The sequence below is a fragment of the Triturus cristatus genome, chromosome 1_2, assembly GCF_964204655.1.
Source record: "Triturus cristatus chromosome 1_2, aTriCri1.1, whole genome shotgun sequence".
Lineage (NCBI taxonomy): Eukaryota > Metazoa > Chordata > Amphibia > Caudata > Salamandridae > Triturus > Triturus cristatus.
Window position 1 is genome coordinate 1,089,093,300 of NC_140580.1, and position 27,192 is coordinate 1,089,120,491.

The 27,192-nt window shown below is 42.0% G+C and overlaps 1 protein-coding gene across 1 annotated transcript in view; it reads right to left on the minus strand.

Annotated features, from left to right (window-relative positions):
• Positions 1–27,192, minus strand: part of LOC146868718 (uncharacterized) — a 169,656-nt gene that overhangs the window by 129,681 nt on the left and 12,783 nt on the right. Inside the window, exon 2 of the mRNA XM_085613522.1 lies at positions 9,046–9,143. Within this exon, the coding sequence (XP_085469648.1) occupies positions 9,046–9,143 (98 nt within the window). The remainder of the gene's footprint in view (positions 1–9,045; positions 9,144–27,192) is intronic.

A 27,192-nucleotide genomic window follows, 5' to 3' on the forward strand; every position in this document is an offset into this window, starting at 1 on the left:
GAAAATAAACCAGAAGGGCAGCTCCTGCTTACACCCACAGAGGGCGCTGAGGGTCGTTGTGTCAGAGAGGAACCAGATGCAACCCCCTGGTGTTGCCTGTAAAGTGATCAGAGCTGGTGCGACATTTAAGGATGTCCTCCTGCTGGGGAGGAGTCACAGCAGGTGGAGTGTCTGTCTGTCATCAAACAGTTGTCTTTTCAGGAATCACTTGGCTTCTGTAGGAAGGACACTGGCAGGGCCGGACTGGCCATAGCGGGCACCTGGCATTTTCCTAGTCGGCCGGTTTTGGACCTGTGGGTGCCAGTTTTGCAGCAGTGCTACAATATTGGCCCCCTGTCACAAATGCGGGAACGGTGCTTCTCACTAGCATAACCCTCACAAGCACGCCCCCCTACTCCCCCCCATCCCACCGCCAGGGCCGGTTGAGCACATTGCCAGGGCTGGTTGCTGTTCCCAGTCCGACCGTGAACACTGGGCTGTGGACACTGCTGTGTTGTGAAATGCTAAGGTCTGGTGACATTTCCCACCTATGAGTTCCGTCTCTATTTTGTGGAAAGACAAATTAAGCTTGGTGAAGTAGGCCATCGACTTCCTATTTTGTGGAAAGACAAATTAAGCTTGGTGAAGTAGGCCATCGACTTCCTGTTTCAAATGTGATGCTTCCGGTGTGTTTCTCTATCGCTCAGACACAGCCACCCTCTCTTCTTGTCATATTAAATTTTATATTTAGAAAATGAACCTGTTCAGCAAAAATGCAGGCGGGTTATAAATTCTGCAACCAGGCGTATTCCCTAATGCAGCAACTCCACACATTGAAGAGTGTGATATCTACAGTGGTAGGTAGACAGATAAACTCAGGCGCGGAATCTCATTTAACTAAGTCCCTCAGCTGCCACAGCGGTTGTTAAAGTTATTTCATGATGTCAGGTCTGCAGTTCTATAAAGGAGATGTCAACACATGATATATAATCTTTATAGGCCAGACACTTCGGGAAGGGCTGTTCTTAGTGGAGCACGACCTAGTCCGATTGGAATATGATTGATCCCTTCTGAAGTTACAAAGTGGGCTTAAAAATAGACAGACTGGGATGCAGACAAGTGCCAGTGTCTGAGATTAATTGAAGCATTTCACCCTTCACCTTTTTATTTCCATGCATCCTTTATAGGACCGGGCAAACATTTTAAACAAGTACTGGCAATGCCAATAAGTCTGGCTTTAAAAAAAATTATAATAATGGAAAGCATAGAAAGTAAATAGCATAGCAATTGATGTGTTTTTGTTTGGAAGCAAAGAACTGTGGAATATTATTGGTGTAGGTTAAAATGTCAGGTGACAGTTGCACTGTCAAGCCAGACCTAAAAATCCATGTAGGTTAATGAATGCCCTACTCCCATCTATGTTTCTACCAGAGAAAAGCTAAAATATTTAGTTAAAATTAAATTAAATTGAAACAAAATTATTCAGTTATCTCAGACACTTTAATAGCATTACAATGTCATGTGTGTGCCCTTGAAAGCTCAACCTCAGGCAGCTGGATAAATAAACAAAGTGATCTCAGCTGTGTGAAGGAGAAGCACTTTTTTGTGGGCACAAACAACTTCTGCCCAATCAAAACAAGTACTCCAGGTTCCCAACATGCGGGTGGAGCCAAAGCCCCTCTCTAGTGATGGTCGCACCATTCTCTAGTGACAGCTGCGCTACCAAGCCAGACCATAAAAAGTGCATCTCGGTTTTTTGCAACCTTCTAAGGGGTCGATTCCGATCCTGGAGAAACCGGGTACGAACCGTCGGTCGGAGCGTTTTCTCTGTCCGACTCGTACCCGGTAAAAACACCATACAAACATGCAAGTACGATTCGTACGGAAACACCATTTCCGTACGATTCGTACAAAACACCGACCGACACAAAAACACATACAAATGTGATCCGGGACGGCGCGTACGTGACATGCGGACAGAGTTAGGCAGCTTTTTACGTACCATCAAGTACGATTCGTACCAACAGCACTCCGGACGGCTATATTTTTACGTTATAGAGAACAGTGGTCCCTATTCAGGAGAAATACAGTGTGATAGATAACCATACACTTAGAATAGAATGTATGTCTTTTGTCCAGCCGGACAAGAATTTATTTTCATAGTATTTTTCAAAAGTAGTATCAAATAAAACATTCAAATGACAAGTGGGCACAGCCGAGACCAACAGAACACAAGACAGAACAATGAACACAGAATTGGCCAAAAGGCAAGCCAAAATGGGTCTGTACAGTTGTTCTCAGTATAGACAGACACAAATTAATCATTTAACACCATTGCACAATGTGTTATAGCTTTAGTCTAGTGCATAGGGTGTTTGGGTGTCGACGACGTTTCGATGCCACATTAAATATAGGGCATCATCTTCAGGACAAACAAATAATGCACTGCTGTCTTGATAATATATCACACCTTTTTTACAATTCTAAGGTGGCAGAGAGTCGACGGGTGCTGTGTGCCAGCTGTTAGAGAATGCACGATCGCATTACTTAAGTGAGCGTGGGCATTCTCTAACAGCTGGCACACAGCACCCAACAGGACTTTCTGCCATAAAGCAAACAGAATTGATCCCGCTGGTGTCAGCAACCCCCAAAGTCCAGATGTTGAGCGCTCCCGCGCCTATAATGAACCGTCGACTCTCTGCCACCTTAGAATTGTAAAAAAGGTGTGATATATTATCAAGACAGCAGTGCATTATTTGTTTGTCCTGAAGATGATGCCCTATATTTAATGTGGCATCGAAACGTCGTCGACACCCAAACACCCTATGCACTAGACTCAAGCTATAACACATTGTGCAATGTGCATATGTAATTTCAAAGCAAATTCAATGCAAACAAAAGTAAAGAGTTAGTAATGTGGTTTGTTTTATGTTCTTTTTTTCAATCATAGACTGTTGTATTCAATTATACTCTAAGATAAAAAGATGCGTGTATGTATTTTATATTGCTTAATACTGTCTTTTGTAAGTACTCACTTGTTTGGCAGACGAGAAAGCTGAGGCAATGTTATTGAGTCACCTGCTTACGAATGTCTGAACTCCATCTGTTACTTCATTTTTCGATTTTAAAGAAATATGTACTAGCCCTATAGGAAGTGAGGAAAGTCTAAAGTGCACCAGACTTTAAAGTGTTAGGAGTGCTGATTGTTCTGAAATTAATGTGGACTTAAGACAAAAAGATACATGGGCCTGACATGTGCTAGATATTCAATGTACACTTTGATTTTCTAAATTGTTACCAACTGATTAAATGAATGCAATGGATATCCTGAAAATATCTAATCGTTTTAGCTATCTTGGAACAGCATTGTGGATCACCATAAAAAGTGCATTATTTCAGCCTACATACCATTGACAATTTCAATAAGGAAGTAACCAGCTACAACTGCGGATGGCAAATTGTGGAAAGATGGCAAGATAAACTCAGTCTCTATGAAGGTTTTTGGAAACCCCTTCAACTGCACACAATTGGTAAAGTGCAAATATGTCAAGCACTTTTTTACAGGATTAAAGCATAGGTTTGTTTAGCTCTGATTATTGACCTAGCTGTACTTCGTGAAGTTTTCTACTTTTTCGATGCACATGCACTCACCTAGATTTTTCTAGTTGTATTAGTTGGCACTGATAACTCATAAGCATTGTGTATGTAAGTGTCTAGTATGCTTAGCTTTCTCTTGCAAGTTACTCTGAAACCATCTCACATTGTTATTCGAGTGCATTTTGTACTCTAGTGCATACATTGCATAGATTTTCCGGCTCAGTGACTCAACACAATTTACACTTGTGCACAAAAAAGCTTGCAAAAGACCTGATTTTCACACAAAAGGTACCTGAATCAAGCACTGGCAAAGACAATAGGTTTTGCCTGTGCGACCTATAAGTTGGTACTGTCCATACATTGTATGCTTTATGGAAGTAAAGATTTTGAATTTGTTGACATTCGTAAAGTTTCTTTGCTTTAGTGCAATTTTGTATTGTATTTGGAATTTACTTTACTAAGTTTTGGCAAAGCCAAGAGGTCTCGGCACTAACAGGGTGAGAACATTGGGTTTTTCAATGCTTATAGCGCACATGCGAGCTGAGTTGCATTTAGGTGTCAGATGAGTACTGGTAGTGGTAGGGTGTTCAGAATGGAGCATGACTGATAGCTCTGGAGCTGAGGCTGAAGGCAGTGTGAGCCAGTATTCCATAACAGAGTTCAGATTACATGCTGATCCAAACCTTGTTCTCTCCCCCGTGCAAACATAGTGATGATTATATATGTACCATTTGTAACTGCCATTTCCAATTATTTACAGTAAAATCCTTCTCCCTGATTGTTAGAAGCCGGAGATCCCTCGCGCACCGTTGTTGTCAAGTGCGCGACCCAGACCCCCCGCTTCCACGTTAGGCCAAGAAAGGACACCGTCCGAGACAGCCCTGCTCACCCACTTAGTAGCTTGACACGAGCAGTCAGACTTATCTCCAAGGTACGAGTGTTCAGTATGTGCAACCACGCCCACAGCAATCCCAATGATGTCGCCACAAATGGACTCCACACGAGTTTGTATAAAACAAGTATACTTTATATAGAAAGAGATACAAAATGACCACACGATACAAATCCAACATATACACAATGGGTAATATTGTTTCCAGTGGGTTGGGCAGTCCTATTCCCCAACCACCGCTTCTAACCGACAGTTACGGTTAATTGTAACCGTTCTCAACAGGTTAGGTACGTCGTATCACTAGAATCATACACGTTGCAAAATAAAAGGAATACTGCCCTTCTTAATGATGGGTTCCTGTGCCATGCCACAGTGAAACAATGCAATGCGTAGCGTCACGATCATGTACTGAGTCAACACAAGATAATGCAACCCGGATCGCTACCAGCATGCCCTGTTCAAGGAAGAAATACAGCAATGCGTCACGCTGCAATTATGTACAGTGTGATAGGAAGACAATGCAATGCGTATCACCACCAGCATGCCCTGTGCAAGGAAGAAATAAGCAAACGCGTCACAGTGCAATTCAGTACAGTGCAGTAAATAACCAATGCAGTGCGCCACACTATGATCCTGCATCCTGCAAGAGAAACATCACGTAGTGCGTGGCGCACTAACCCCTCAGTTCTTTCAGCACCACTAGTGTCAGACGTTGTCCAATAGTTCGAAAGTTCGTTAGCAGCAAATATGCAAAGTGTTATACGACTGTTTTCAGAAGTTGTGCGACTGGTTGCCCCCAACACAGATCAACGATGACACCCAAGTTCCACTCTGGGCCCTGGCCCCTGTATTGCCCCGTCTGGGTCCAGCACTGACCGAGATCTGGGCTGAAGCAACAGGCGCACTCAGCTGCCAGCAGCGAGAGGCCAAGAGAATGTCCCTCCGAGCCTGCACCCCGCCCTAGGCGATGATCCACTTTACCTGGGGGGGCGCAACCCCACTCTCCTCTCCTGCAGCAGTGGCTTGGCCTCACTCCAGAACTTGTCACCATGGGCAAGGCGCACTCGGGCCAGTAGTTCAACTCCTCCATGGCTGCCGGGCTGGGCCGCCAACGTTCAGCACAAACTCCTTCCACAAAGCCTTCCACACAACGCTGGTGCCACCCCACGTTGCCTTCGAGGGCCCGATCACTTGGCCCTCCTCTCCAGCACTGTTAGGACTTCTTCGCTCCCCCGTGCTCACTGCTCCCCGGTACTCCTCACCAGCACCTCCGGTGGCACCTTCGACACGCACCCCCGGCATGTCCGAGACCCACTCCTCCTCCGGCCTGTGATGACCAGGCGCACCTCACAACGCCTCGGCTGGCACCTTGACATGCACCCTGCGCGTCCGAGTCTCGCTCCATCTCCTGGTGCACACGATCTTCAGACACTCTCCTCTAGCACCGCAACTGCACCTCCACAAGCACCCTGCATGCTGGAGACCCACCTCGTTTCTTAGTGCACACGACGACCCAGGCGCTTCCCACTAACACCCTGGTAACACCACGACACGCACACTGCGCGTCTGAGTCTCACCTCTCCTCCTGGTGCACACGAGGTACCAGGCGCTCTCCACTAACGTCCTGGCTGCACCACCACACGCTGACCCGCATGTCAGAGACTCACTCCTTCTTGGTGCCCACGATGTACTGGCGCTCTTCACTAGCACCTTGACTGCAATGTGACACGCACCCCCTGCGCATCCCGAATCTCGGCTCTCTTCCACGATGCCCACAATCCACAGGCGCTCCAACACCTGTAGCCGCACCAAGACACGCACCCTGCGTGTCAGAGTCTTGATTTGCTCCGGGTGCCCACGATCACCTTAGGCACCCCTTCGGAGGTCTCAGGCTGCCACAACACAGTCCCACCACCGCGCCACTTGAGACTTCCTGGTAACTTTTATGTTCCTGTGTTTCTGAACAGGGAACCAGCTCACCTTGGGCCCTTAGGATTCAGGACGCAGCACACAGCAAAGTCCTGCTCAGGAAGAAGGGAGGGCACGACCCACTGCAGCGCCCCTTCAGTCTCCCCTCGGTCAAGAGCTACAAACTGCCCACAAGCCCCAGATCACAAAGCAAGGGTTAAATGTCTCCCGCAGCCTATTCAGCAACTCTTCCTGAGGCAGAGGGGTTCTTCCCGATCGTGGACAGGTCAAAGCTGCCAGAGACTCGACCAGTCCACCCCGTCTTCAAAGCACTCCCAGCACTTCTCTGAACGATACCGAGACCGTTCTCGACGACATCATCAACATAACCAAAGTCTTGGGGTTGCCGTTCTTCTAGTTATACCCCTATTGTCTTTGAAGTTTCCTTGTGCTCCGGGGTCTCTGACCCATCTCGAAATCAGACTTGCGTATCTCTCCCCCCCAGTGTCACCATCCTCCCTTTGATACTGGGGGCCTGGATCTTTATTCACTCCGAGGGAAATGGGTCTATTGTTTTATGGCTCTAAACCAGGCCTCTTCACCTCGCCAAGCCTCTCCTTCTCCCCGCTGGCGCCGTCTCCACCCCTCCCCTGGGGCACGACCTCCCTCAGCCTTTCTTGCCTCACCCAGATCCAGGCAGGCAATTCACATTCTGAAGAGACACACAAAAAGGTCTAAAGCACAATCTCGGCCATTTTCTCAAACAGCGGCTTCTGGACACACAGCGACAAAACCATCTACCCAAAAAGATGCGTTATGACGCTGTGAGCTCAGACATACCAAACTTCACTGTTCCATTTCCAATTCTTGGGAAACTAGGCTAACAATACTACACCCAGCCTCCCCCATTCTGTCCTATGGGCAGGATGGCCTTTCACCAGGGAAAATGAAATGGAGTATGTTCCACTGTAAGGGCCTAGCACCCACACTGGCACAGGTTCTGCCTTTTACCTACACTGCACCCTGCCTAGGGGTTACCCAGGACATCCTACAGGGGTGCCCCATGTGTATGCAAAAGGGAAAGTAAGGCCTGACAAGGGGTAGCACTTGTCAGGACAACATGCTAATTTAGCATAATGCGCGCAGGACCTACACTGAAGACCTATGTTCCCTCTCTGCGCATTTCTTTAGTACTAGCCCTGGCACACACAGTGCACATCACTTAGGGATCTTGCTAGTAAGGCAAACATACCAATCAGAGACAACCAATCACCATTATACAGGGAACATCTGTACATGCACACTGATTAGCAGTGGCAAGTACCTACAGCATCTAACTTTGCAACTCGCTGTCAGGAAAACAGTCTAGGGGAAAAGCAAAATGTTTAAGTGAACTTTAGCCAAAAAGGTCAAGTCCAACACTGCTCATTTATGTTAAACTGATAAAAACCAATCCAAAACCAATAGGGTTTCTTGTTTGAGCCAAATGTCTGTTTGGATGCAAAAGGAGAAAACTCACAAAGAGGCACATAAATGCTGGACAGGATTGTAGTTTGTATATTTAAAGCCAAGCCCTTAATTAATTAGGGCTTTTGGATAAGCTTTTGACTAGAAACTGAAGGGGTATTGGAGAAACACACATGCAAGAGAGAGAATGTAACGTGGAGCAGGGAGAGCGGAAAAGAAGCACACTAGGGCGATAGCTGGAAAACATGCACTCCCGAGTGCTTTAACAGAAAAAAGAAGAGTTCCTCAATAATAAACAGTGGAAGGACACAAGTAATTTAGCCATGCTCCAAGGATAGGGAAAAAAAACAAGAAGAGAAGGAAGGCTACACACGCTAACGAATAAGAAGCAGGCTAATTAGAGTTACAATGAAATCAACCAATGGTAAGCAACGGATGGACTCTAAACCCACTGTAAGCTAATAATACGTCTCGCAATAGGCAGAGCATGTGATGCCTAGTGGGCGAGACCTCAAAACTATAGGTACTTTGAAGGTTTAATAGTTTTAGCCAGAATTACTTGTCCTTTGTAAGCTAAAATCTCCATAAATTTGCCCACCCATAAATAGATTTTCATGGAGATTATTAGCTTATTTGTTGGTCATTTGGAAAACTAACCTGATTGATGCTGCCCCCGGTCGATACGGTATGTGTAAAGACAAACCAAGCGGTTCTCCCACAAACAAATGAGGTCAATTTGTCAGATGGCCGTGCCCACCAAATCATAAATGACCCCCTGTTATTATTTATGTTAAAGTTACAGCGTCAGACAATGGACTACAGTGTTAAAAGGAACATGTTTCCTTGGATATTTCTATATATCCAAGACAGATGTGATCCTATTGTATAGGCATGCAGTTGTTGAAACCCTGCCCACACTGCTCCATCACTTCCTGTATGAAGCTCGAGATGCAGAAAACAAGATCGAGGTTCACTTTCTGTCCAATTAAGTCTCTGCGTGAAACGAACGCTCAATGCGTGTCTTTACTATATTGATTTTTTTTGTGTGGATATTCTTAATTTGCTCATTCGTACACCATGTTAAAATTATTTATTGTCTCCCTAGTTGGAACTTTGGTGCATCACACTTTCCATTACATTCTTACTGTGAATTAAAAGACAGCAGCATGAACTTTCAAGGGTTATATTTCAATTTCACTTACTAGCAAATATCACTTCCACATTTCGGCAGCTTGTGGGATATACACGAGAGGGTACCGTTTCCAATCTGGGGGGAGTCCTCTCCCGCGCCAGCTGCTCCCTGGAACAAAATGGATTATTAATTAGATGGGTCCCAATAGTTGTCTAAGGTGTCAGTCTCAAGGAGTCCACCCTTGGCTCCCTCACAGGCAGGAGGACTCAGGCACAGTACAAGCCACCGAAATGCATCACACTTATGAAGCACAACAAGGTTACTATTGATCAGAACATTTCAAGAGTTGTGCACTGGGAACACCATGAAAAGGGGAATTGCTCAACAACACATCATTATTTACATTATTGCTCCAAAGTATTGCTTTATTTTTTTTATTGCTATCCTTGTTGCACCTTTGTTACAGTCTTCTGATACTGACGAAAGATATTTGTCCTCAAACTAAGCCAACGTTTGTCATTTCTTGATCACCATTTGCCACCTGGCCAGCTTACAGTGCTGAATTTGAGCCTGGGGGTTTCCGGTGGTCAGCAATTGTCAACACCTGCAATTATGATGGTCTGCCACATGGCAGCGCTGTCTGTCTAATTCAGAGATGAGCACAACAGTTGTTTATTAATTCCATATAATGTTAAAAAGGCTTATACCTGCCTCCGAAACCATTCTTACAGCGATGGAGGCAGGACTGGACTGGCTGTAGCGCGCACTGGGTATTTCCCCGGTGGGCTGGAAGGGTGGGGGCCAGTTTTGGACCGGTGTGGGCTGTTGTTTGTTAGCGGGGACCAGTTGTAACAAAAGCGCACGCAGCAGTGGTGGCCCATCCCCCGGGGCCAGTCGGACCTAATTGCCAGGGCTGGTTTGCGATCCTAGTCCCGCCCTGGTTAGGAGCCTGAAATGTCACACTTGTAACAGTGTGATGGTCAGTGATTGTCATTTGCAACGCTGGCTGGAGCAATGGGTGATGCAACCTACAGTGATCTCCTGACGAGGGCCCTGGCACTTATGTTTTTTTTTTACAAATGAAGCACTGCCAGTTTATATGACCTCTATTGAGGCTGAATTAATTTTCCACCAACATGTGTAACAATAAAAATAGCATTGACTTACTTCTACTCTTACCTCTTTTTTTAACTTATTCATTTGATGGCATTAACACAAATCACAAGCCTGCAGAAGGAAATTTACAAAACCCAATACTTGGCTGATCTCTGTTTTCTCATGTTTATTGATTATGTAAAACACTTTAAGAGATCAAAGTGAAAGGAGAAAGAAGGCAAGTGTTACAGAATATTTTCCCATAGTGTCCCTGAATTGGAATCAGTAACACAGGGTGTTTCTTTGGCATGCGTGAGCAATATATGTTCCACCATTGACCAATCTGTCCTTCACCGGGAGGTAACTGTATACTGACGAGGCCTGCACCCACCCTGCCACTGGCATCTGGGCTTGTTACATTCACATTACACTTACTGGTGTGTGAATCACCCTTCAGCCGCTGCAGACATTGTCTTTAGTTGTCTTTATGCAGTTCTCTTTTTGGAAAGGGGAAGGCATTTCATCCCAGTCTTCTGATGAGCCTCATAAAAAGGTCTAATACTCTTGGGCTGTAAAGTTTCACAACTAAACAGTGTTGAATAACACTGTCCCAAATCCTGCTGTTGAGATTTTGCAGACTTTGGGTAAAATCAGGAAACGACCCTCAAGCTTCTCATCTTGTGATCAGATACATTTACACCTCTAAAATAGTTGGTACAAAATGTCACTTTCATGGCTCCTGTGCACAATCCAACCCAAGGCGCAGGTCAAGCAGAGAGTCAGCCAAAAGAAGCGCCATCCATGGACCTCTGGGTCCTCTGTTCAGTCTTCTTCACACTTGGATCTCTAGGTGGAGGATGGGCACCAGAGGCAAGCAGAACAGTTCACTATCTCAGGCAGGTGGACAGGAAACTAGCTTCCTCTGTTCTAATAGTCCAGCAGGTACTATAGGTCGGGGAAGAATAGCTCTATACTGATATTCAGTTACTGAAAAAACAAACGTTTTTATTAGCTGAAAATACCAGTAAAAACATACGGTCTTAACATTTTTAAAAACCTGAAATTCACCAGTTAGGGCCACAGAAATTATGCAACAGGGGAGCACCAAATGATGTGGCACGGTTGACTAAATTATGTGGCAAGAAAAGGCAAATTATGCAGCATAATGCAGCATGATTGTTCATAGTATTAGTTCATTATTTTGTAAGTTTTACACATGGTAATACGCTTTAGGCAAATATTTGCCTCATTAGTGATAGTTTAACAGCACAACACATTATTAAGCAACTGAAAGATGATCAGTTAGCCTATGCGATGGTTCATTAACACATATCATCATTATTCAGCAATCCAGAAACAATTTGCTTTGTTAAGATCTGCAGATCATGAGCAGATGATGGAGTGTGCGGCAAATGCGGCCAATACTTAATTATGTGAAAAAGCTATAGTTATTGTTTACTGGGTTAACTAAGAATGTTTTCACCCCCATGCTCAATGGGTCACCAATGATATCATTTGAAATCTCATCAATGATGTCATTGAACATGTCATGAGTGATGAAATATGTGAGCTCTTAAGCAGTGCATGGTGAGGCACAAGTTGTAGTTAGCTCAGTAAATTATAACTGGTCATTTTCAGTGTTTTTTAGATTTTAAAGTCAAATGATTTGACAACATATTCACCTAACTATAACGTCACATTAACCTATGTTTCTTTCAGTGAGTTTCTGAGGTATTTTTTAATGTAAAGAAAGACATGTTTACCATACCTAACTATAAAGTCACTTCAACCTTAGTTTTTTTCAGAGAATTTCTAGGTTTTTAAAACGTCAAAGTAAGATCTTATTACAATACCCAGTGCCCTGTGAGCCGGCCAACACCCTGACACGAATGGTCTTCAGCCACCCATCCAACCCCCCGCACGCCTGTGGTCATGCGCAACATTAAGTTCGGCGCGGAGCCTGACTTTCAACAAGAACCTTCACCCAACCACCTGCAGGCGGCCAAGCCCCCATGGACACCAACTAGACATTTGTATTTTTTTAATTCAATATCAAGATGGCACTGGGCTGATCCCATGCTTTAAAACTTTGCTAGAAAAATAGACATTTGAGGTGAGAAAATTCAGAGTGTCGTTGTTGATGTAGGATTCCCTATACATGAGCTGCTCTCCATCTAAACTTGGGAACTACCCAAAGTTCTTGCTTCTTTTTTGCATAATTTATGCAGCACTTTAAGCTTTGGAGTTTTTTGTTTTATTCATTCACAGAGTGCAATCATCGAAATGCTAATGAAGCAACTACTGTTCCCAGCATGCTCGGCACTGTGACATTCGGACTGCTCATTCAGGGCGTGCCATTACGCATGTTAAATGGAGGACCTGCGGCACTTGCACTGAACCCATCGCCTCAGAAGAAGGAATAATATCCGAAACGCGTCATGCAGAGGGTCGATCTGCATGGACACTGCCCATATCAATAAAAAGAGTGTTATCTCTAACAGCGGTTCGAGTGCTTCCTACGAGTGGGCAACTCTGAGCTTGATGTAAAACGTGGCAGCCCAGCCGTGAGGAGAGCACCACCCCGCGAATTCCAGGGGGCCACGGCCGGTATGATATTGATTGTGCCGACAATATGTGGGGCCGATGTTTTGAATTAAGGACAGTTTTCCGTGCTGAGACTCATTGGAGTTTTTTTTATTCATTCACGGAGTGCAATCATCGAAATGCTAATGAATCAACTACGGTTGCCAGCATGCTCGGCACTGTGACATTTGTACTGCCCATTCAGGGCGTGCCATTTCGCATGTTAAATGGAGGATCTGCGGCACTTGCACTGAACCCATCACCTCAGAAGAAGGAATAATATCTGAAACGCGTCAGGCAGAGGGTCGATCTGCATGGACACTGCCCATATCAATAGAAAGAGTGTTAGCTCTAACAGTGGTCCGAGTGCTTTCTACGAGTGGGCAACTCTGAGCTTGATATATATATATCGCATAAACACTCTTCCACCACTTCTCCTCTCCTTCGGTTAGTGGATAAAAAGAGCACGGACCACGTAATCCTTAAAATTCCGCTCTGTTTATTCAAAACATCTCGAAAACAGAACGGCAGCCATTACGCGTTTCGTCCCTCCCTGGGGACTTGATCACATGGCGCGCATCAACCATTAGAATTGCTTTTTGAAGGTTACACTTTTTTTTCCTTCTTCCCTTTTCTTTTTTTATTTCCTGGTTTTGTTGTGAATGTGTGAACCACGTGATTAGATCTTAAAGACATCAGTGCAAAATAAAAGCAAGTACTGGTCACAGACATAGGACTGATATTGGTTGTTTTTAACATTGGACTTAATGGCTTAGAGCTTGATTTCAAATTGTTCGTTTTGCCACATTCAAGTACATGCCTATGTGTACAAATTTGCAATTAAATAAATAATTAAATGCTTATGTACAAAAATAGACAATACCCGTTTAAATACAACCATAAAAATAGTCAATTTAGTGTCTTAAATAGTGGTTAAAAGTATTACATATTTAAATATATAAAAACCATATAAATAAATAAATACATAAAATCTGTATATAGGGATAAATCCATGGGCATTATTATTGCCTGAATGCTCTCATCCTTACTATGATTTGTATTGTATAAAATATATGGTAATCGTATTTTGTTATTTAACCTCCCGAAACTGCCTCATTTTTGTTTATCTTATGGCAATTCATCTGGGAATTGTTTTTATTCAATAAATTGATAATCTAGCCTAAGTCTAAAAATAAAGTCCAAGTCTTGTCCTATGTCATCACATACTGAACTCTTTATTTATTTTTTTGTTTTTTGTATCCATTAGTTATGTGCAAAATCAAGTGTTTGTTGAAAAAAGTGCTAAGTGCCTAAAATCGAAAAATGGTGATTAAAAATTTGAAATAAAGGGAGGATTTTGACGAGCAAGCTGGTCTTTAAAAATATATGAACTTTCTAAATGCTTTTTTGGTGTTTTAAGTCACACTCAAATTTTAGAAAGTTTTAATTTTCATCTATTTTATTTTTGTTATTATTTACATTTTTTGTTATATATAATCAAAATTTATTAGGTAATAATGCTGACAAGCCATAATTATTATAAACTGGCATGTAGTTCTTCTGAACTATTTAATCCATTGGGTTGTTTCGTATCTAGATTTAGAATGTAATTCATTTCCATAATACGAAGGGTCTTTTCCCTGTTTCCTCCTCTTTTGTTTCTCGGGACTGAATCCAATAGGAAATATTTAAGGTCCTTTGGATCACTATCATGTCGTTCATGAAAGTGACGAGCCACTGGATAAGCCTGATCATGATTGTTGATGGCCCATATGTGCTGGAGTATTCGTCTGTGTCCCTGCAAGATAGTACTACCAATATATCTCAGTTTGCAAGGACACTCCAGCACATATACCACATGGTCGGTTTTACAATTTAGGGCCTTAGTGATTTTTCTATCCGGTCCTCCAAAGGGGGTCGAATAGTCGGTGGTTGACACTTCATGCTGGCAAGCCTTGCAGGTTTTACATCTGTGAAACCCTAATCTTTGAGTTCGCCATGATCCCTTAGCTGGAGGGCCACAGGGATCATTATCCACCAAAGTGTCCTTCATTGAAGTATTTCTCCTATATGTTATGGAGGGTCTTTTGGGAACTGTTTTGCCTATTATTGGGTCCTGTTTGATAAGATACCAATTTTTATTAATGATCTTGCGTACTGATGACTCTTGCTGATTGAATTCCAAAATGAATCTAAAACTGCTAGGTGGCACAACAAGCTCAGTTTCTTGCGGTTTTTGTTTTAACAGGTTTTCCCTTGATTTGAGATTGCTTTTATTGAGTGCTTTAACCAGACACTTCTTGCTGTAGCCTCTTTCTTTAAATCTAGTTAAGCATTCCAATTGTGCTAATTCTAGGTCTTTATTGTTACTCCATATACGTTTGATACGCAGTAATTCCCCATATGGAATGCTTTGTACTAAGTGCTTTGGGTGTGCACTACTTGCATGAAGGATGGCATTTCCTGCCGTGGGTTTCCTATGTAATTTAGTGTCCAATTTGCCCTGATTGACAATAAGCTCGACATCTAGAAAAACCACATTAGTTTTACTGATGTTTGCGGTGAAGCTAAGATTCAGATCATTGATGTTAATTGAATCAATAAACTTCATTGCTTCATCTTTTGTGCCATGCCATACCAAGAATAAGTCATCGATAAATCTCCACCAACACTGCACATGGTTGTTTAGAGTTTCCAAATATTTGTCCATGAGAACCAGCTCCTCCCACCAGCCCATGTGTAGGCATGCATAGCTGGGGGAAAAGCTGGCTCCCATGGCTACTCCTTGCAACTGTTGGAACATAGTATTTTGGAACATGAAGATATTATTCATCAAGCACATTTCTACCATATTGACTAACATCTTGGTATGATCAGAATATTGTGCCCCTCTTCTAGACAAATAGTACCGTAGAGCTCTTAAACCATCCCTGTGTTTGATAGAGGTATACAATGAGGCCACATCAAGGGTAATCAGCAAATAGTCATCTTGCCAAGGAAAGTTTATCATTTTGGCTAAAAAGTCCCCAGTGTCTTTGATGTAGGAGGCTAGTTTGTGGACATTGTTCTGTAGGAAAAAGTCAACGTAAATTGAAGTGTTTTCAAAGATGCTGTTTCTAGCCGATATAATCGGCCTCCCTGGAGGGTTTCTTTCATTCTTATGTACTTTTGGGATAAAATACATGATGGGAATAGTTGGATTGGCATTCCATAAGTATTTGTATTCATCAGTAGTTAACAGACCGGTGTCACGCCACCCCATCAGTTTTGTTTTGAACTCCGTTTGCACTGAACTGTAAGTTATTTTGTTACTGTTACAGTAGCGGGATTTGTCGTTGAGTTGGCACATTGCCCCTGTCAAATAACCCTCTCTTTTCCACAATACGACGTTGCCACCTTTATCTGCATTTCTGATGACTACTTCCTTATTGTTTTTTAGTTTCGTCATGAGTTGGTGGTATTGAAGTTCTTTTTTATTTTTGACAGTGTTGTTTTTTGTCTTGAATACAGCTTTGTTTAGATGTTTTAAGCCACTAATAACTTGTTCTTGAAAAATGTCTATTGTGTCCTTCATCATGAGTGGATAAAACGTGGATGGTGGCTTGAATGGCATCTGGCACAATTTAGTATTGGTTATTACTGTTTCGCCAATAATGTTTTCCCCTGAATCATCATCCTCATGGATTAGATCATATAGGGTGTCCACCAAGTTTTGAGATTATTGATTATTGGTGGATTCCATGGGATCATTTTTGTGTAGGTTGGTTATTGATATTGACCCTTGATTCAGCATTTTTTTCCGCATTTTTAGACTGTACATAATGTTTTAGGAGCTTGAGTTTTCTGACGCTCTTATATATATCCATACGCGATTTGGCGTAATTAAATGAACTTTCGGGGCAGAAGGATAAGCCCAAGCCAAGCAGCTGTTTTTCAGCAGTGTTTAGAACTATGTCAGTTAGATTGATCACTGTCTTATCACTGGTTGCTGCTGGGTCGATAAGCCCTATTTTATCCAGCATTTCTTCTGCTGACGTCTTGGTGGCCTCTTGTTTGTTGTTTCTTCTATTTGCTTTGCTTCTTTCCCTTCGTTTGCTGTTTCGCCTCGATTTGGATTCGCTTGTTGTTTTCTTGGTCTGAGCGATTGGAGGCGTTCTCTGCATAAAAAAATCACTTCCTCTGTTAGTGAGTGTCTGCGTGCTGCCGGGTGTTTTGTTTTTGTGCAGATTTCAGCTTCAGACCCACTTTCTACTGCTGAACTTAATTCAGATGCAGAGGTTAAATCTGGTTGTGCATTGTTCGCCCCCGCCCCATATGATTGGCTTTGAGTAGTGTTAGTTTTGCCGGCCTTTAGTGCCTCGAACTTTTTTGCAAAAGTGAAGATTTTGCCTTGTTCATAATCGCACCGGTCCCGGTGAAATTTGAATGCTTTTCGTTCCCTAATTATGTCTTCTTCCTTTTTAAGCTGTTTTTTCATGTCTACTTTGAGTTTTTCAATTTCCTCCTGTCCCTCCATTTGTTCCAATTCTTTGTTGAGGTTTTCAATGTCCTCAGACAGTTTTGCACAGTCCCTTTCAGCATATTTAACCAAAATAAATAATAATTTGCACAATGAATCCAAATTAGTTTCTGCCCACTCCTGCATCATCTCACGGTCTGGTGTTTCATAACTGGGGGCAATAAGTATTCTTAGACCACGGGGAACCCGCCCCACGTCTATGTAACGTTGTAAGGATTTGGCCTCCCACCAGCGTTTTTGTTCAGTTCTCATCATTTTTTCCAATCGTTTACATTTGTCCCTAATGTCAGCGTTTTTGGTCATTGCTGATGATTTCTGGGTAACTGAGTCTTTTGGTGGGGCCATATCATCGTTAAACATTGCTGCTGCTGCCTCCTCCCTTTCTTTAAGCGCGTCGGTTGCCATGGTTCCTGTGTGCGAGTATTGCTGTTTAAATTAATATATTGTTGCGGCTGTTGTACGTTTTCGGCTTAAAGAGAGTTCTCCTCATATCATGTAGTGAATAAGCCTTGAATTCAAACAACACGGATGACTCTGTACCCGACACGGAGCTACAAGCAATAGGGCTGGCTTAGAACCCGTAAACACCGGCACCGTGTAAGTCGCGTCCTCCGGCGCGTCCCCCGCTTACCTGCGTGTTTAGCGAGATGTCCGCTTTCTGCTCCTGTTTCCAGGCTCCGTTGGGGGGCTCCTTTGTCAAAATTCCTTCCGGATTTGCATCAAAACGCTCGGGCCGAGCGATGGCTCCTTTGAGACAGATGAGCCCGATTCACATAGGGGTCCATGTGGGAGGCAGGAGGAGTCAGAACCTGCCTCGTATTAAATCGCATAAACACTCTTCCACCACTTCTCCTCTCCTTCGGTTAGTGGATAAAAAGAGCATGTTTATTCAAAACATCTCGCAAACAGAACGGCAGCCATTACGCGTTTCGTCCTTCCCTGGGGACTTGATCACATGACGCGCATCAACCATTAGAATTGCTTTTTTGAAGGTTACACTTTTTTTCCTTCTTCCCTTTTCTTTTTTTTTTTTTATTTTTTATTTCCTGGTTTTGTTGTGAATGTGTGAACCACGTGATTAGATCTTAAAGACATCAGTGCAAAATAAAGGCAAGTACTGGTCACAGACATAGGACTGATATTGGTTGTTTTTAACATTGGACTTAATGGCTTAGAGCTTGATTTCAAATTGTTCGTTTTGCCACATTCAAGTACATGCCTATGTGTACAAATTTGCAATTAAATAAATTGATTGGTTGATTGATTGATGTACTTATAGAGCGCAGCTATCACCCTACGGGCATCTTGGCGCTTGCATTGGGAACCCGTCCTGGTTTTTCCCTGTAAGATAACCCGTACTGGGCATCCCCAAGGTGAAAGCCAGGCATCCCGCCGCGGGGGGCCGTTGTGGAGATTAAGCAGGCTTGTTGCCCAGAGCTGCATAGTGTGAACTCGTGCTTAGAGTGGGCACCGAAGCGAGAATTATCAAGTCCGTGGACAATTGGGTTCTGGACCCTGCCGCGTCGGGAATCGAACCCAGGTCCCGGGTCTGATCTCTGCTTCAGGGTATGCCTCCTCTAACCAGTGAGCTACACTTCTCCACTTATACAATAAATAATTAAATGCTTATGTAGAAAAATAGACAATACCCTTTTAAATACAACCATAAAAATAGTCAATTTACTGTCTTAAATAGTGGTTAAAAGTATTACGTATTTAAATATATAAAAACCATATAAATAAATAAATACATAAAATCTGTATGTATGTATATATATATATATATATATATATATATATATATATATATATATATATATATATATATGTTTTCGTTTTCATCAGGTATGTACCTCAAACTCCATTTGATTCAATTGATTGTTTCCATGAGACAATAATTACGGAGGACCAAACTCTACTAAGAGGGAATGGAATTAAGGAAGGACTCATGGCAATCAATACTGTCACTCTAAAACATTGCATCTTTGGTCATAAAACCTTTGGACAAAGGAGGAAATGTTATTTTACAAAATAAATCCAATTATCACGAAGAAGCTACAAGGCTAATGCGTGGCAATCAATGTTACTTGCCCATAATAAAGGACGAATACAATATGAGCATTCAGAAATGTTATGATCTGATAACTGTCTGGTGAGACAGCAGCATCCTATATCAAGATGAATATACATTTCTGAAGGAGGACTAACCAGTGGTTCCCACCTTTTATCAGATACCAAAAATTCATAAGGACAGGGATAGGCCTCCAGGACACCATATTGTGTCATCGATTGGAAGCTTGCTTGAAAATGCTTCCACCTTTGTAGATTCTTTCTTGTCATTTGTCAAGGATTTGAGCTCATACATTAAAAACCTTCGATTTTATAAGAATTATTCAGGATAGGGTATGGGAAAAGAACTTTTTATAGGTCACCATGAATATTGCTAGCTTGTACTCATGCATTTCACATCAGCAGGGGTTACAAGCAGTGGAATTCTTTTTGAAAGGGGAAACCCCCTGATATTCCAAGAACACAATATGATGGTGTTACAGCAAATATCCTTATGTCTTAACAATAATATTTTTGTGTTTTCTGGGCAGCTGTACCTGCGAAGACAGGGAACCGCGATGGGCACGTGCTTTGCCCACCACCATACAAATGTATTCTTTGGCTGGTGGGAGAAGAATATGAGTGGGAAAGGTAGTTCTATGGTCCAGGTACATTGATGACCTGTTTATTGTATGGTGAGGCTCACAGAAAGAAGTTGAAAACTATATTGCAGGTCTAAATGGCAAAAATTTAAATTTGAAGTTTACAGGTTGTATCAAAAGCCCCAAGGTAGCCTTCCTAGGTTTATTGGTGTATGACAAGACTACATGACTGCGGAACAAGAAGCTGTTAAGAGATTCACTAGTAGAGGATATTTCTAGGAATGTCTTGAAGGAAGCAGCTGACAAAGTTCAGGCAGTGGATAGGCAGCAACTATTGATCCCCAAGTTGAAAGAGCATGAAGGGAAAACAGTAGCAAGGTTCATTTTGAATTTCTCTGCGAACTCCAAAGAGATCCATAAAGTAGGAGAGAAACATTGGGGTCTTTTGCAGGCTGATTCCATCATTGGCCCACCCTGCTCTCGAGGCCAAACATCACGCACAGGAAATGCACCTCATTACATTGATCTGCTAGTTCACATCATTACACTGAGAAGGGGAAAGAGAAACCTAGGGTGATCGATTTCTTTCCTTGCACCATATGCAAGGCATGTAGAAACAGTAAGAAGGTAAAGGAGTATGAAGTCCTGGGAACTAGAGAACCAATAGAGATCACAAAGCTATTAAATGGTAACACAAGCTTTGTGGTGTATTGTCTAATCTGTCCATGCGACAAACAAATGTAGGAAGCACGATTCATCCACAAAGAAAAGAATATTAGAACATTCCCGGGCCATAACGTACATGGATGAATCATACCAGGCAGCGAAGCATTTTGCTGTAGCACATAAGAGGGACAGCAGCCTCTTGTGCTTCTGCTGTGTGGACCAGGTACCACAGAAAGAAAGGGGCGAAGACAGAGTGAAATCCTTAAGACGACTTGATTATAGATACATTATTGAAATTAGAACCTGAGCCCCTTGGGGTCTAAACAGTGACTAAGAACTGTGGACACACATAGGTTGATTTTGCTGTAGAGCTATGTCAACTCGAAGACATATAGAAGCATTAAGGATATTGGGGTCTGATTGTTCACCTTGCATAGTTGTGGCTGTAGCTAAATTTCTAAGTTGGACCTGGATAATAAGTACCCGAACTTCTATCCAACCTGCTGCTAGTTAGTGTCCCTTACGAGTTAAGTTTTTCTTTTTTATTCTGTAAATTTTAGCAACTAATAATGTTTTTAACCATATTATCGACAGTAATTAATTGGATTTAATGATTTTTTAAAAAAATTGTCTGTGGTTTATTTTGTGATATTTATTCTGTCTGTGTCTAATGTGTTGATGTGCTTTTAAGACTTACTGTCGAATAAAGCTTTTTTGAAATTGAATTGAATTGATATGTCAAGTCACCCTAAATGATGTTTTAACCTTTTGATAGAAATTTTCTTAATATTAGGGATGTTAGGAATATATGTTTTGCACTGAGCACATAGTCACCTCATTGATAGGAAGAGACACTTTTGATGGAGGTCTTGCTACAAATCCAACCCCATTCAGGGAGGAACATAGGGAGCAAGCCTAATACATCTTTTTAGGATGCTTAGCCCAGTCAAGGTAAAATTGTTGAATCTGGAATCACATGAGAGGCTGATCTGTCTCATTTGTACTGTATATATTTAGTACCATTGGGAAGAATTTCATGATGAATTGTGCAATATTAAGTAACATCAGTTTATTGTTTGTTTTAATTGGGCAAGTGCAATCATGAATCAACATGAAATCCCTGTTTTTAAAGAAAATATGATCTGCCAGTCCGAGTAATGAATTGGTTTTATGAAATGCATAGTTTTTTCTATCATTATTTATGTCAATAATTATTGATATAGATGTTATTTATTAATGGAATTCAAAATATAGGCTTTGGTATGTGGATTACTACTTATAACACACTAATGAACAAAGATACACTGTGTATTTAAACAGTTTATACAATGTTTAGATGTTATAAGCCCATCTTTTACTGCTATGCCATTCCAGCCATCCAATAGCTTGTCACAGGATAAAACATAGGGAGAGTGTAATTGACGCTGACATTGACAAAGGCCAGGGGGCCGAAACGTGTCTGTCAGTTCATTTTGTTTGTTGTGGTCACATTAAAATAAAAATGTATAAATTGATCACTCCTGAGTGCGCAGTGTTCCTTGGGGAGTGAAACGAGTGTAACACGAGACCATCCTCGCGAACCGCAGTACGCACCACGCTTGAGTGTGGCGGTCTGGTAATCAAAACAGGCTGCACTTCACAGCATGGTGTAAGATTCATACTCTTTAATGTTTAAAGCATAAATAAGGCAAGGACCCCCTGCTGAAGAATGTGAGTTCCTTAGGCAGGGATAATGAAGTAAGTGTAAAGTTCTAAGGCAACTCCAATCTCTTACACCAGCTATCACAATAGATGCATAGAAGGAACCAAAGTATACAACTATACAAAAAACAAAAATGTTTTTCTCTTAAAAACACGACAGTAACCTTGATAATTATATTGGGCCCGATTCACAGAACTAACTTAAGACAAAATCCTAAACTTACTACCATTTTGGTATTCACAGAAGGCACTTACTCATTTTGGTATTCACAGACGGCACTTACTCATTTCGGTATTCAGAGAAGTTAGGAGTCCTAACTTTAGGACTCCTAAATGCCTTCTGTGAATACCGAAAGTCTTAAAGTTAGGATTTTTCTCAGTTTAGGAGTCCTAAAGTGAGAAGTCCTAACTTTACTACTCCTAAACTGAGAAAAATCCTAACTTTAAGACTTTAGTATTCGCAGAAGGCATTTAGGAGTCCTAAAGTTAGGAGTCCTAACTTTACTACTCCTAAACTGAGAAAAATCCTAATTTTAAGACTTTCGGTATTCGCAGAAGGCATTTAGGAGTCCTAAAGTTAGGAGTCCTAACTTTACTACTCCTAAACTGAGAAAAATCCTAATTTTAAGACTTTCGGAATTCACAGAAGGCATTTAGGAGTCCTAAAGTTAGGAGTCCTAACTTTACTACTCCTAAACTGAGAAAAATCCTAATTTTAAGACTCAATATTCACAGAAGGCATTTAGGAGTCCTAACGTTAGGAGTCCTAACTTTACTACTCCTAAACTGAGAAAACTCCTAACTTTAAGACTTTCGGTATTCACAGAAGGCATTTAGGAGTCCTAAAGTTAGGACTCCTAACTTCTGTGAATACCGAAATGAGTAAGTGCCTTCTGTGAATACCAAAAGGAGTAAGTGCCTTCTGTGAATACCAAAATGGTAGTAAGTTTAGGATTTTATCTTAAGTTAGTTCTGTGAATCGGGACCATTGATTCCCGTGTTCAGCCATTAAATCGATTCCCAAGCTCACTCAAAACGTGTCTGCATTCACTCATTCACTTTCATACTTGACATGCATTCAAATTGATGGTAACAAAAGAATAACAAAATCAAATGATAATTTTCCACATCTGCCAATCAGACTGCTTCATGAATATTCTTCATCAGAGTTCAAGTTGGTGCATTCAATAATTGGTAGTATATGACTGAAAACAGGCTGATATCTAAGGCAAGACACCAATTGTCAAGAACGTGGCTCAAAGTCAGATGGAGTCTTCGCGTGTTTCGACACCAGGAGGTGCCTTCATCAGAAAAAGCCACAAAGTTAATGAGCTTGGAGCCCTGAATATTGCAGGAGTCTGTGCCTTGAAAAGCAACGAATGTGGGCGAGAATACTATCCAATGATGATCATGTAGAACAGCACAGATTGTCTGTATCCAATGGTGTAAGGTTCATTGAACGCCCGTTATTTAAATAGGTGCAAGAGTCAGGCCCGTATGCTTGTAAGCATCGTCCGTGACAATGGATGAGCTTATGGTAAAGACGATACGCATCGTCCATTATGTAAACATGTATATAAATAATAATAAATCTATATAAATCTGACCTGGGTACTTGTGCACAATGTCCGTGATCTTGAGAAAGCTTCGTTAATTTCCTTTGGGCAACTGATGGAATCGACAGCCGGAGGCTTTATTGTTTATCCATTTATAATGGTCGATGCACTTTGGTTTCTCCACCTTCTACTGGGCCATAGAGCCCCCACCATACAAAACATCTGTTCCAAGTGCTCGTGTAGTACTTTCACTCTTTTAATAAAAGACTACAACTAGACCGCTGGCTTTCTTCTCATCATTGAGGAACCATGTGGATGCCATTTTTTCTCTCAAGGGATTATTCTCTTTAGTATTGTAAGAATGTCCTGTGCCATTGTACATGTATTATATCTTTGTCAACTTTCCTTTTTTCTTCTACCGAAGACTTTTCAGAAGCACTTTCTGACCATGAATTAAATAGTTAATATTGAGTCCAATAAAATCTTTCAATTTCCTTTTTATTTTCATTAGAGTGCAGTGTGCTTATATTTTATAGCTTCTCGTCTTCTCCATTCTCATCTGATAGATGAGAGTACTGATATATCAATTGCACTCAGTTTATAATTGTCAGTAAAGCACTTGCTTAAGCATATCCAAGACAACATGGTGTGATTAATGGATAATTTCATGATCCATTCTTAAAGTGTCATGTGCATAATATGAAACCAATGATTGTCCTTTTCATTTTTACTAAAATGGATTGTGTCCATACTTTGTGTCTTCTTGTCTTCTACATTTTCAACTCACAGGGAGAAGATGCAATCGTCCCTCAATCATTCACCTATTATTTGGCATTCAATATGCAGTGAAGTACTTAATTGAACATGCTCAAACATGCACAATACAATTTAGCTAGAAAACCTCATACACCATTCTAAAAGTATCATGTGTAAAAAATTATCATTCATGTTATTTTATTGCACCTCTATTACTTCCCTTTATCTATTTGTTTATACCTGATTTTATATAACATACTTTCTTTTTATCCATCATTATTCCCCTTGCCGTTTTCTAACTTATATTTCAGTCAGTCAGTCAAAAAAGCTTTATTATCGGTTAAAAACCATAAAAGCGAAGGATACATAATTACATAAGACAACCAATTGATCACCAGTGAGCAGCAATACAATGTGTACATGATTAAACAATACACCTAGAACAATAAATAGTAATTAAAATAATAAAAACAGATAAAAACAGGCCACTCAGAGTGATATTAAAATTCCCTAGTAAATGCAGAGGGGTACTGACAGTTAAACAGTTAAAGCAGCTTTCTCGTTAAGTTTGGCTCCTCTAGAGCACCACATAGAGAATAAGTATCTGGAGGTCGCAAACACAGTCAACGGGGTAGAGTCATATTTCAGCAATCTAAACACAACCCTGTAACCCCTGAAGCCCCTGGACTTGCATAACTGTAGGATCCATTTGGCTCTAGCCGTGGAGTATGAGGGGCAGAAGAGCACAACGTGCAGATCTGTCTCTTCGGCGTGTTCACACCCCGGACATAGGCTAGATGCATAATGAGCCATTGACCACTTGTTTGTTACTGCCCTCACTGGGAGAGATCCATGTCTGAATTGCACATACAATTTCTTCGCCAGTGGGGGCTGAATGTCGTCCAAGAGTTTCTCAAATTGGTACCTGTCCTTGACTTCGAGGAAGCTGCTGGACAACCTACCCAACGATGGTCTTAATGCCATCTGTTCCAATCGGAAATAGTTGAGTGCTTTGACCAGCACCCTCTTGGGAGTCGTAGCAGAGGAGAGTGTGGGTGCGAGCCACAGATCTCCCTTTCCCAAGGCCAGGCATAGGTCTTTAACATGCTTTAGCCAAGTTATTTTTCCCACACCCCTTAACGTCAATAGGTGACTAAGTTCCTCCCGATAACTTAAGAGCTCAGGTGTGGACCAGAGTCTCCTCCAGTACAATAGAGGACGGTTAGGGATAACTTCATGTATGGGGACCAGACCCAAGTCAAGGTGTAGCGGGATCAGCGGTGTGCTCGGTGGGAGTCTCAGCAGACGCCTGATGGAACTATTCTCAGAGATAGAGAGCGAGGAGGTATTGGCGTGGCCCCATAGCTCTACACCGTAGCGTGCCCCACCTCTTGCTTGTGCTTTATAGATTTCTACTGGAGGTCCCACAATTTTGGATGTGCACTCATTATGTACCTTTAGAATACCTCCCGCTGCTTGGGCCAGCTATTTGCCTTGGCTATATGGATCCCCCATTCCATCTTGTCATTCAGTGTTACCCCTAAATATTCAAAAGTAGAGACTCTTTCAAGGACCGTACCATCCATGTGGGGAAGGGGACAGTTGGGCAATTTAGAGTTAAAGACCATAAATTTGGTTTTGGACAGGTTGATCTCCAGGTTTCTTAGTCTGCAAAAGGAGCAGAAAGCCTCCAATGTTCGCTGAATACCCGTTGAAGATTTTGATAGCAGAAGGGTATCATCAGCAAACATCAGGGCTGGTATCTTTCGGGCTGCCAAGCTGGGAGAGTCTAAGTCCCGCGCGTCCCAAAGATGTTTGATCAACCCATTAAGAAAAAGCGAGAAGAGCGTGGGGGCCAACATGCACCCCTGCCTCATTCCCTTTTCCACCGGAAAGACAGCCGAAAGCTCCCCATTCCTCCCGTACCTCACTCTTGCAAAAGTGCCCTGATGTAGACGTTTAAATAATTGGCACAAATAGGCTGGAACACCCATCTCCAACAAAATAGCCTATAGCTTCTCCCTCTGGACCAGGTCAAATGCAGATCGAAGATCTACAAAGATCAGATGCAAACTACCGGCCCCCAAAGTCACCGTCTTCCAGAATACCATCTGTAATCTAAACAGTTGGTCGATGGTGGAAACTTTGGCACGAAAACCTGCTTGTAGGGAGGTCAGGATGTGATGGTCATCCATCCAACACTGGAACCTTGATAAAAGAATGCGGGCCATTAATATATATTTGATTTTAATAGGCTCTCTGGTGCAATTTCTCCCATCCAATACAGCAATTTTATTTTATCACCCACGATCCCCAACTATTTGGATGTTTCCACCTATAGATGTATAAAGGGTTCTGCCTCCTTACTGTGGATCCACTGTTCCTCTGTGCCTATTAAAAGGATCTTCCTAGATTCCGCTTATTTTAGCTCACTATTACCACCACGCTGTAGTTTCTCAATGTGTTGGATCCCAAAGTTTTTCAGATCACTTATGTTACCTGCAAATTTCTCCCAGCAATGTTTGGCAATTGGATAGTTGAAGTCCCTTGTTTTTTATAGCTCTGAGATTCTGCAATATTCTCTGTTTCACTGCAGACACTACATGATCCGTTTCACATTATGTGCTCTTTAATTGTTTTCATTCTCCCATTCAAAAGTTAAACATAGTTGTATTTATTCCATGTTCACA